The sequence below is a fragment of the Lagenorhynchus albirostris genome, chromosome 15 (genome assembly GCF_949774975.1).
Source record: "Lagenorhynchus albirostris chromosome 15, mLagAlb1.1, whole genome shotgun sequence".
Classification (NCBI taxonomy): Eukaryota; Metazoa; Chordata; class Mammalia; order Artiodactyla; family Delphinidae; genus Lagenorhynchus; species Lagenorhynchus albirostris.
This window is the reverse complement of record NC_083109.1, coordinates 64,958,035-64,970,900: the sequence shown is the minus strand read 5'-3', so window position 1 is coordinate 64,970,900 and position 12,866 is coordinate 64,958,035. Positions and strand designations below refer to the sequence as shown.

At 41.8% G+C, this 12,866-nt stretch overlaps 2 protein-coding genes across 5 annotated transcripts in view; one reads left to right on the top strand and one right to left on the bottom strand.

The window, feature by feature from the left end:
• Positions 1 to 12,866, bottom strand: part of VPS35L (VPS35 endosomal protein sorting factor like) — a 129,414-nt gene that overhangs the window by 26,701 nt on the left and 89,847 nt on the right. For 2 of the 4 annotated variants that reach the window (XM_060122556.1, XM_060122555.1), the window contains one exon: positions 4,505 to 4,576. The exons of the other annotated variants lie outside the window; for them this stretch is intronic. In XM_060122556.1, coding sequence (XP_059978539.1) covers positions 4,505 to 4,576 — 72 coding nt within the window. The remainder of the gene's footprint in view (positions 1 to 4,504; positions 4,577 to 12,866) is intronic. 4 annotated transcript variants of the gene reach the window in all.
• KNOP1 (lysine rich nucleolar protein 1) overlaps positions 1 to 12,866 on the top strand; it is a 61,989-nt gene that overhangs the window by 45,178 nt on the left and 3,945 nt on the right. The gene's annotated exons all lie outside the window — the stretch shown is intronic.

Here is a 12,866-nt window from a genome sequence, read left to right as displayed (position 1 = left end):
GAGCAACTAAACCCATGCACCACAACTACTGAGCTCTCATGCCACAAGTACTGAAGCCCACACACCTAGAGCCTGTGCTCTGCAACAAGAGAAGCCACCGCAATGAGAAGCCCGTGCACCACAACAAAGAGTAGCCCCCGCTCGCCACAACTAGAGAAAGCCCGCACGCAGCAATTAAGACCCAATGCAGCCAAAAATAAATAAATTTATTAAAAAAGAAAAACCACCATGAGATATCATCTCACACCCATGAGAATGGCCACTATGAAAAAAAAGAGTAAATAACAAGTATTGGCAAAGATGTAAAGAAACTGGAATCTCTGTGTCCTGCTGGTGGGAATCTCAACTGGTGCAGTTGCTGTGGAAAACAGCTTGGTGGTTCCTCAGTTAAACATAGAATTACCATCTGCCAGCGATTCCACTTCTAGGTGTATACCGCAAAGCAATGAAAGCAGGGACTCAAACAGATGCTTGTACACGAACGCTCACAGCAGCATTATTCACAAGAGCCAAAGGGTGGAAACAACCCAAGTGTCCATCAAAGAACAGATAAGCAAAACATGGTACATACATACAAAGGAGTATTACTCAGCCTTAAAAAGGAAGGAAATGCTGACATGTGCTATAAATATGAACGAACCTTGAAAACGTTATGCTAAATGAAATAGGTCAGACAAAAGGACAAACACCGTCTAACTCCACTGGTATGAGGTAGTCAGAGTGGTCAAATTCAGAGAGATAAAGTAGAATGGGAAGGCGGGAACAGAGGTATTATTTAATGGGTACAGAGTTTCATTCTCTTTGGGATGATGAAAAAGGTCTGGAAATGGATGGTGGTGACGGTTGCACAGCACCGTGAATGTACTTAAAGCCACTGAAGTGTACACTCAAAAATGGTTACCATGGTAAATTTTATGTTGTGTGAACTTAACCACAATACGAAAATAAGAAACTGAGCTGAGCCTACCCTTGACCTCACCCCCTAGAGCACAGGCAGGCCTGGACTCCACCAGGTCCGGTGTCTTCCTCCTGGCTCTATGGGCTGCTTTCCGGTGAAGACATTAAGTCCATCATCAAACAAAGTGAAGAGCCTTTCTCGGCGGAAATTAAAATTCTGCTCAGAACAATCTGAAAGACCATTTACGTGTTCTATTTATGTGTTTGTTACCAAGTGGCCCTGAGAAAGGTGCCTGTTATTATGGCTCATTAAAGAGGGACCCACTTTGTGCCGGGTGCCCTACTCCTCCCAGCCACCCTGCTCAGTTCCCATTGCAAAGGAGGGAGTGAAAAGAAACAGTTATTTAAGCGTTGAGGCAGGAAATGTTTCAAAGCAGATTTTTATTTCTATCCTCGGAAGACTTGCCCCATATATAAAATCTTGTCTGGGAGACCTTTCAATTTTGTCTTAGTAATTAGAACTCAAATCCTACTGTGTATGAAAACAGTTTTTCCTCATAGAGTTCAGAATAATCATGCCAATACCATATAACATTTTTTAAAAATTGAAGTTGGTTTATAACACTGTATGTTTCACGTGTACAACATTATATTTCTATTTCTATATACCCTACAGCACATAACACTTTATTTGTGGCTATTAAAAGCCACAGAAGACAATTACAGATAAAATGGGTTACATTTTTTGTTCTAAAAAAGACTTCTAGAAAAAGGAGAAATCAGATTCCAATTCATAATGACTATTACCCTTGTTCCACTGGGGGAAGGAAAAAGCATGTATCAATCTATGCACTGGCTTCCCCATGCCATGCATTCCTCCATCTGAATCTGAGGTTTCAAGGAACGGCTAGATTTATTTTCCATATTCCATCTTAAAAAAAAATAAAACAAACAAAAAACCCCACTCAAGCCTGGCTGACCTCACCCCAGAGTTCATTCTGTTTAAGATCCTTTTTCTTAGGGTGCTGACTGCTCTGCAGAGAGGCACTCTGCTGCTGTTCTCTGCACAGTGATCAACACGTCCTTCACTGCTTCTGGGCACTGGGTGGAAGACAGACAGCCACAGTACGAGGGACTGGGCTACTACTGGAGACGGTGTTTTCCAAAATAGCTTGAGCATAACAATCATAGAGATCCTGTGAGAACACAGATTCCCAGGCCCCCAAACATTGCTGATGGGAATGGAACATGGTAAAGCCACTTCGCAAACTAATTTGGCAGTTCCTCCAACTCTACATGCGTGCGGCATGTATGCGTACATACACACGACAATATGGACGAGCCTTGAAATCACTATGCTAAATGAGTGCAGCCAGGCATAAAAGATCTGCATTGTAAGATTCCATTTATTTGAAATGACTGGAACGGGCAAATCCATCAAAACAAAACGGAGGTTGGTGGCTGGGGGAAGCCTGTGGGAGGGGGGACGGGGTGTGACTGCCTAATGGATTCGGGGTTTTCTTTTGGGGAGGTGGAAATATTCTGTAATTAGTGACGATGATCACACAACTCTGAATATAGTAAAAACCACTGAACTGTACTCTTTAAAAGGAGGGATTTTATGATACATGAATCATGTCTCAATAAAGCTGTTATTTAAAAAATATATATGGGTTCCCAGGCCCCACCTTAAATGTATTAAACCAGACTATCTATGATAGAGACTCGGAACTCTAACTTTAAAAAAATATTTACCTTTGAATAGGCAACAGAGTCACATGATTTTAAATTCCAAAGGTAACACTCCTTCTCACTCCGGTCCCTGGCCATCCAGTTTCCCTTCCCAGAGGCAAAGAGGATTACCTGCTGCTTGGGTATGCTTCTAAGCGTACAGAAACAAATACATTTTCCCCTCTTTGCTTCTCTTTCTGCAGAGTTAATATATGGTAGACACCATTTTGCAACTCCTCCCCAACCACTCGACAACATGTCTTGGAGATTAATCTATCATGCATAGAAAGTACAACTTCATTCTCTTTTATAGCTACAAAGTGGAATCTGGCCCATTTCCTTTTTTCTTCCAATTTTTTTTAAGAGGTAAAAGGCATATAACATAAAATTTACCATCTTAATCAACTGATCCATTTTTTTTTTAAACAAGCTTCTCCGGTGAATTTTATGATTCAACAGGTTTGAGAAAAATTGTTCTAAATCCTTCAGCTAAATGCAGAATATGACTTTCCAACAGCAAATGGCACACTCTGAAAGGTTTAATCTGGAGACATTCAGCAAGAAGCCAACAGAGGTAGTCAGTAATAATGAAATTCAGCCAGGACAGGCTGCCATCATTTCACATATACAGTGAGTAAGGGCCAGGGAGGCCTGTTAGACAATTATCACAGCACTTTAGATAATTTTCTGTCAGAGATTTCAGGTTTTCCTGTTTCCCAATCTGGGCAGTTTCAAAGGGTCTGCAGAACATGAAAGGAGGATGATATTCTAGAAACCTCAGGACATGAAGAAATCAAACACCCAAAACACAAAGCCACTAAAACTACAGAATGGTCACCAAGATATATGTCACTAGCAAACCCTGGGAGAGAATGAAAATAAGGGATCAGTTGAAGGTACTAAGTAAACTAGGTATGTTGGGATTATCGGGATTACCCATGCTGCCTAGCTACTGTAAACAACTGGGCCAATGGTTCTCCTTAGATGAAGGTATTTTGTATCAACTCAGCTCGATTGGAGAAAAACGGCAAACAACCCGACCATAAGAGACCAGTTAAAGAAATTATTGTACTGCCACACCATAGAAGTGATATAGCTAATAAAGAAAATAAGGTACGTTGCTATGTTTTGATGTATAATACAGATTATCTATGATATATTAAGTACAAAATGTTATACAGCTGCATACAGTATGATCCTATTTTTACAAGAAAAAATATATATATATATTTAGGTAGATGCATAAAGAAAAGGAGGCAATATAATGCCAAACTATCAAGCGTGTTACAGAGTGGTAGCTGAGAGTGAAGGAAACCAGGTTCTTTCATGTACTGCTAGGTTACTATTTTGGAATTTTTATTTATAAATTTCCCCAAATAATTTTTCTTTAGCAAAGTCAATACAAGTTTATTCTAAAATTTTCAATCACAGAAATGTACAAAACAGAAAGGGTAGTGGGAGACATAGGCAGGATGGTCAAAGGGCGTTCCTGAGGAGTAGCCCCTTCCTTCTTTACCAGAGCAGGGAAGGGGGGAATGAGACTGGGGAAGGGCTACTGTGGACTGTGGCACTCCTGCTGCCCTCAGGGATGCCCACCCTCCTCATGTACATAAAGCGAGGCACTAAGCTGAGGGGGGCACACATCTTCCAGGGCCCCAGGGACTGCACTGCAACCCACAGACAATGTGCCAGGAAGGTTCCTCTCTGATTATCTGCTCTACAAATGGAGTCACACATAGCTCTCTAGACAGCTTCACTTGCATGGAACCTTCTTCTCAAGGCTTTAAAAGGTTTTGTTCACCCTGTGCTCTGAGGTCTCTTCCCAGCTCCCATAGAAAACTGAGGGGCCAGCGGCCTCCCACACACATGCCCCCACCTGAGGAGCCCCACTGCTGTCTGTTGTGCGCTGAAGCTCTGCATATGTCTCTGAACAACAGGGTTCCATGTTCTAAGAGACAAAAATATCAGTCAATTGGACAACTGTCAGTTTCAAAATGCTCAGAATTAAGATGCCGGTTGCTCACTGTCTGTAGGAGCAAAAAACTAGAAAGAGTCCAAATATTTTTCAATAAGCGTTTGGGGAAAAAATGGGGGGGGATGGTTGGGGAAATAATTTATACCCCATCCCCTCGCCAAAAAAAAGAAACAGGGTACTGAATAGTCATTACAAAGAATAGAGTGGCAGGAAGGGGGTAGGAGGAGAGAGGCCAAGGTAAGCAAAAAAAGCAAATTGAAAAACACTAGGGAAGACACATTCCCGTTTCTGAGGTGGGGGGCAGTGCGTATTTATATAAGAATATAGACAGATGGGTAGGACAGAAGAGCAGAGGAAAGAGGCAGACAGCATATGAGAATGGAAGCGTATTTTTTAATGTATACATAGAAGAAAAAAATCAAGAGAAATATACTAACTGAACAGTGGATACTTTTTAGAGGTGAGGAGACAGAGTGGATTACTGGTGACTTTACTTGGAGGCTTTTTATTTAAGATCTACATTTCTGTATTGTTAGAATTTTTTTCAAATGAGCATGAAATATTAAAATAAAAATCATTAAGATTTAAATGCGCTCCATACATGATAAAACTCAGATTTAACTGTGATCTCTGAGAGTAAGTTCATCCTTCTATGTCCTTGGCATTTGTTGATACAGAAGATGATTCAGTACATGAATCATAAGAGACGGTCAAGAAGTGATAACCCAGACCACCTTCAGAGGTAGCGTTTAGGTCAGTGCTAATGGAAACCTTTACTACTTGTCAGTCATAAACTCCCAGGCTAAACAAGACCTCACAGTAACCCACTCCACCCCATTCCCAGAACTTCAGTCATCATATGTCCTCCTGGACAACTCAGAAGGACAACTGTCCTAATCCAGGGAACTCCAGGAAAGGAAACATCACATTTCTTAAAACAAAATGTCATGAGTGGTTGAAAGACTCCCGTCCCTTGAATATACCTTATTAAAGCAGGGTTCAGGCTACGAGTACCATTCATTCTCTCAAGTTCTATCAACCCCATTGCTAAACATCTTCACCAGTTTTCAACATTTTCCATTAGGTTTGGATTCTATATCTATATAGCGGAAACTACTGTATAAAATGCAACATCAGGGCATAGCCTACTCTCTCAAACTTTGTGTTGTGGATTAAATGTTTACCCCCCCCCACCAATTCATAGGTTAAAATCCTAAACCCCAATGTGATGGTATTAGGAGGTGGGGCCTTTGGCAGGTGATTAGGTCATGAGGGTATAGCCCTCTTGAATAGATTAGTGCCCTTATAAAAGGGACCCCAGAGATCTCCTTATCCCTTCTGCCATGTAAGGACATAGCAAGAAGACAGTCTGTGAACTAGAAGTCCTCACCAGACACTGAATCCACCAGTAGCTTGATCTTGGACTTCCAGCCTTTAGAACTGTGAGCAACAAATGTCTGTTGATTAAGCCACCCAGTCTATGGTATTTTTGTTATAGCAGCCCAAAGAGACTGAGGCAGTCTGCCATGAAGATGTGCTGTCACCAAGTGATAGGGGTGTCTTTGGGTAAAGCCTCATAGTCTAAATGGCCAAGTTATTATCCATAAGCAAGTTTTCATAGAGACTCAATACTCTTTACTACCAAAACTGTGTTTTTATAACAGAGCCTGTTATTATAGGAATTAAGTTTGAGGATTTAAGGACCACTATTTTGGGGATTTGTGTATAGAGCAAGATTTAAAGAAATATGAATGCCTAGGGACAATTAAATACCTCATTCATTAAGCTGTCATCGATAACAATTAAGCATTAATCTAACCTCGATTCTGCCACCTGATTTATGCAGAATGTCGACAGTTAATGTGGAAAGTCCACTCAGACATACAGACGACTTCTCAGTTTCAGCAGCACCATAAGAGGTGCCTGTACGCTCTCCCTCTTTTATCTCTGATCAGCAAGGCCTCTCTCTGAGCCAAGCATGCTCAGCCCACGTGTCACCTGACTCAAATCTCTGGGATATTGCAGGGATGACACACCTTCCTGCCATCCCTGCAGTAGCTCACAGGAGGTTGTGAAGTTCTTCTGTGGATATTAAGCTTAGATTTCCCTAAGCAGAAAGGATTAGGCATTCCTTATCTTAATTCTGATTGCCTCCTAAATAAGTTTATCTAATGTTCAATCTATAATAACTGGTCTCTAGCAACCACACACACCGAGGGTTAGAAATAAAACACTGGATTATCGTTTAGAGGAACTAACCTAACTACAGAGAAGCACAGCGGTGGAGAGAGCACTTGAAGTCACTTATTAGCTAGATGCTCCTGGGCAAGTCATGTCACACGTCTGAGCTTCAGTTTCCTCCTCTGTAACAAGAAGATCAGCCACCCAGCAAATAACATGTACTGAATAAAACTAAACTCCTTTGCCAGGAATTCAGTTCTCTCAACAATTAGTCCCAAACAACCTTCTTAACTTGATCTTCCACTCATTCCTTCCAGATGCACCATTTTTCCAGCCTCTAGGCCTTTACTCTTGCCGTTGCTTAGGCTAGAATGCCCTCTGCCTCACTTCAGCATATATAGATCCCCTTTACCTTCCACACTTTTCAATTCCATCTCTCTTAAGAAGCTTTTTTTTCTTCCTCTTCCAAGCCAAGGGTCATTTCTCTCTTCTCTAAAATTCCCTGGTACATTTTATGAACATCTTGCATGACATTTATCATGTGCTGCTTTGAATCACTGTAAACAGATCCACTCCCCCTTGCTAGCAGGAAGTCTCTGTAAGTGCATTCCTGTTTCGGCACAATGCTCGGCACAGTGGCTTGCACGTAAAAACTGGCCAAGAACTGCTGGCAGGAGGAAGCAAATCGTAGGCGTTTACAATCATAAGGAGTTGAGTAAACTTAAGGGGGAGACTCACCCCTGCTCCTTTTCTGTGGGTTCTCCATCCCTGCCCTTACCTCCCCTAAGGCGGATGGATCATCGTGTTCAGACATGAACATGGGCAACAAGCTTCATGCCATCTGCCCACCTGTGAACTGTTACAGCAAAATTAACCTATTGGGGTGGCCAAAAGGTTCATTTGGTTTTTTCCATAAGATGGCTCTAGTAGCGCTTACTTGTCTTTAACTTCATTTGAAGCAATTTTTTTAGATTGTATTGTGACAGCTTTCATATCAGCTTGCATTTTAAAAAAACCTTATCAAAACTGGTAAATTTTTATGTAGCTATTTTAATATTAAAGATGGAAGAAAAAAAGCAACATTTTTGGCATATTATGCTTTATTATTTCAAGAAAGGTAAAAATGCAACTGCAACGCAAAAAAAGATTTGTGCAGTGTATGGAGAAGGTGCTGTGACTGATCGAACGTGTCAAAAGTGGTTTGCAAAGTTTCGTACTGCAGATTTCTCACTGGACGATGCTCCACGGTCAGGTAGACCAGTTGAAGTTGACAGCGATCAAATCGAGACATTAATTGAGAACAATCAACGTTATACTACGCGGGAGATAGCCGACATACTCAAAATATCCAAATCAAGCACTGAAAGTCATTTGCACCAGCTTGGTTACGTGAATCGCTTTGATATTTGGCTTCCACATAAGTTAAGCGAAGAAAACCTTCTTAACCATATTTCCACATGCAATTCTCTACTTAAATGTTACAAAAACATTCCGTTTTTAAAACAAACTGCGATGGGCGATGAAAAGTGGATACTGTACAACAATGTGGAACAGAAGACATCATGGGGCAAGTGAAATGAACCACCACCAAGCACACCAAAGGCCTGTCTTCGTCCAAAGAAGGTGATGTTGTTTATACAGTGGGATTAGACGGGAGTCCTCTATTATGAGGTCCTTCTGGAAAACCAAATGATTAATTAAAACAAGCACTGCTCCCAATTAGACCAACTGAAAGCAGCACACGACGAAAAGCATCCGGAATTAGTCAACAGAAAACGCATAATCTTCCATCAGGATAACGTAAGACTGCATGTTTCTTTGATGACCAGACAAAAACTGTTACAGCTTGGCTGGGGAGTTCTGATTCATCCGCCACATTCACCAGACATTGCACCTTTGGATTTCCATTTACTTCGGTCTTTACAAAATTCTCTTAATGGAAAAAATTTCAATTCCCTGGAAGGCTGTAAAAGGCACCTGGAAGAGTTCTTTGCTCAAAAAGATAAAAAGTTTTGGGAAGATGGAATTACGAAGTTGCCTGAATGATGGCAGAAGGTAGTGAAACAAAACGGTGAATACACTTTTCAATAAAGTTCTTGGTAAAAATGAAAAATGTGTCTTTTATTTTTACTTTAAAAACCGAAGGAACTTTTTGGCCAACCCAATACTTTGCCATAATCACCAGAGAGGCCTCATGGTTTGAGAAAACAGTCACATCAATCACATTCTTCAGAAGATGGTTTGTCAACAGAACAAGTAAATATGACCTTAAGCATAAACCCCAAAGACTTGGTAAGTGGATAGAGACCATTTTTCTCCATCACAAGCTGCTCCTTACTCTCCAAAAGGAGGAAATACAAAATTATTTTTCTCCTCCATTCTACTGCCCTGGCCTCCTCCATCAGCAGTTACAGTTCACAGTAGCCAGTGGACTTCATAATCGCAGGCTTTAGCCTTTCTTCTGGGCGTCCCCGTGTTCCTCACAAATCAAACCAGCACTACAGCTCCAGTTAACGTGTCTATGAGCCTCGGCATATATTTGAACCTACCTTGTTTCCTGTTTTCTATAAATAGGAAAATCAATTATTTAAAACCTACCAAGAGGACTTTGATGAGACTCTTCTGAACACTTATAGGTTGCTTAGGAGTTAGGTCCCTACCATGAAAGGTTTGGTACCATTTTACATTCATCAATATTATAAAGAGTTATCAACCATTATTATCATGTGGTACCATTCATTCCTTAAACATTTACTGAGCACCCATGCGTCAGGCCATGTGCCAGGAGACAGGCACAGCACAGTGACTAAGACAGATGAGACCTCATGGAGCTGACACTCTTCAGGGGAGAGAAGCAGACAATTCTGTACACATTTACTTGTTAAACAACAATGGTGATATGTACAATGAAGGAAAAGTGCATAGTGTGAGGATAAGATGTCTTACAGGAGAACCTGACTTAACTTTTGTTTGGGGCTTTTACTTAAGACATGGCTTGTGAGCACAGCTCTCCAAGACGAAGATGCAAAAAATAAGTAAAAGAAAGTACATTTTTAAAAGGGGGGAACCACAGGTGGAAAGCGGTTGGGGGGGGTGGTGGGATGAATTGGGAGACTGGGATTGACATGTATATACTGATGTGTATAAAATGGATAACTAATAAGAACCTGCTGTATAAAAAACTTTAATTTAATTTAAAAAACGGGGGGGGGAAATAGGTAGAATCTAAAAAACAAAACAAATGAGCAAACATAAAAGAGAAAGAGTTCAAATCAAACATAAAAGAGAAACAGGTGGGCTTCCCTGGTGGCGCAGTGGTTGAGAGTCCGCCTGCCGATGCAGGGGACACGGGTTCATGCCCCGGTCCAGGAAGATCCCACGTGCCGCAGAGCAGCTGGGCCCGTGAGCCATGGCCGCTGAGCCTGCGCATCCGGAGCGTGTGCTCCGCAATGGGAGAGGCCACAACAGTGAGAGGCCTGAGTACCGCAAAAAAAAAAAAAAAAAAAGAGAAACAGGTGGTTGCCAGAGAGGAAGAGGGAGGGGGAAGGAGAGAAGTAGGTGAGGGAGATTAAGAGGTACAACCTCCCAGATGCAAAGTAAATGAGTCATGGGTATGAAATACACAGTGTAGGGAATACAGTCAATAACGATGTAATATGGTGTCATATCATAACTAGACTTATGATGGTGATCATTTTGAAAGGTAGAGAAATGTCAAATCACTATATTGTGTTATAGGTCAATTATACTTCAAAAAAACCAAACCAACTCCTAGAAAAATAGGTCAGATTTGTGGTTACCAGAGGTGAGGGACAGGGGGAGGAGGAATTGGATGAAGGCAGTCAAAAGGAGTAAACTTCCACTTATAAGATAACTAAGTACCCAGGGATGTAATGTACAACATGATAAATATAATGAACACTTCTGTATGTTATATATGAAAGTTGAGAGTAAATCGTAAGAGTTCTCATCACAAGGAAAAGGTACTTCTTAAAATTTCTTTAACTTTGTACCTATATGAGATGATGGACGTTCACTAAACTTATTGTGATAATCAGTTCATGCTGTATGTAAGTCAAATCATTATCCCGTACACCTTAAACTTATACAGCACTGTATGTCATATCTCAATAAAACTGGAAGAAGAAAAAATTTTCAAATAAAAGGAGGGGGAAAGAATTCTGTAGGAGGGAAAAGCACTATTATTAATGATAAGAACAAAAACCGTTCTTTTTACCACTATTTTGCTTTAATTGTTCTCACTATTGTTTCATCTTCGGAGGAACTGCAGATCTGTTATTTTCAGGATAATTCAGCAGGTTTATCTTGAACTGAAGATCAGCGTTCCTGCAGATTTTCCAAGGTTCTGCGTATGAGAATTGGCTTTCAGAACTCTGAGACTGCAGAGCTGCACTGTCTACAGTTAGCTCCTAAACTCCAAGGCATACTTTCACCTTTTGAGAGACAGTTATACTAAGTTAATATTTACTGAGTCGCTACTGGGTGCCAGTGGGCCGAGTGCTCCAAGTATGTTATCTCATTTAATCCACCACAGATAGGAACCATTGCCATCATCTCCACTTTAGAGATGGAAAAACTGAGGCACCATATGGCCAATTTGTCCAAGGGCATCCAACTCACAAGTAGCAGAATCAGAATTGGGACCACTGCATTCAGAAGACTTGAAACTTACCATTCATTAGGGCCTTATCCCTAACACGTCATGTAATCTCACACGTCCATGCCTTTGCTCAGGCCATCTCCTCTACCTGGAAGGCCAACTATTCCTTCTCCCTTTCCCCATAGCCCTTTCCTGATAAACAAATGCTCTTCTTTCAAGACCCACCTTTAACATTACTTCCATTGTAAAACATCCTCCTTTCTGAGGTTAGAAACTGTAAAGATAAAGGAACCAAGATAAAAATAAAGGGGAAAGAATCTGCTCCTGCTGTGACCTGGTGGTAACCTTCCAGAAAGAACCACTGACAAACAACGGCAAGGAGCTATCCAGTGACAGTGAACAGGCATCTCTGGGCCACATCTAGGTCAGAAGCACTTGATCAAACAACTGATTTGCAAGTCCTTCATTTCTCCTAAATATCTGGGGCAATGGGTGACCCTGGACCAAATCCCCGCATGATCCAGTCTACATGCTGAACCAGTGTGTCCAAAGGACCAGAACTGGGCCTCCCCATAATAAGCCTTCGTCAGCATTCCACGGTGGCCTGGCTGAGAGTTCAATGGGAGTTTACTTGTTGGGCTGAGTCAGCCCTGGCAAAGCCACAGCCTGATAAAGAAGATACAGCCAAGGCTGGATCAAGGGAGGCTAGAAAATGAATAGCGGGAGGGCTTCCCTGGTGGCACAGTGGTTGAGAATCTGCCTGCTAGTGCAGGGGACACGGGTTCGAGCCCTGGTCTGGGAGGATTCCATATGGCGCGGAGCAACTGGGCCCGTGAGCCACAACTACTGAGCCTGCATGTCTGGAGCCTGTGCTCCGCAACAAGAAAGGCTGCGATAGTGAGAGGTCCACACACCGCAATGAAGAGTGGCCCCCGCCTGCCACAACTAGAGAAGGCCCTCGCACAGAAACGAAGACCCAACACAGCAAAAGTAAATTAATTAATTAATAAACTCCTACCCCCAACATCTTCTAAAAAAAAAAAGATGAATAGCAGGGAGGGGATGTTTTATAACCAGCTGAGAGGGGGTGTTTAAGGAGGCAAACAAACCAAAGTGGCCCACTTCCACAAGCTTCATTTAATTTATATTTAGCCTTCCCGTTCTCAGTAATTGAATGTATGATTTATTTTGGCCAGCAATTGCTGCATGTGGCTTTCAGAAAAACAACAACAGCCTTTTACGGTTTAGCACCACAGCGCTTAGAGACTTGAGCAAAATCATCAGATAAATTATTAAGCATGAAAAAAAAATATTAAGCATGAAGTGGACTCCACACTCCTGCCCGCCCTGCTGCAGCTTAAAGTGCAGGGGAGGTAGAGGAGGAGTCCAGAGCTCTAACACAGGGGCCGCTGACTGCCCACACCCGGGTACCAGTCTGCTCTGATGCTACTTGTCTCTGGG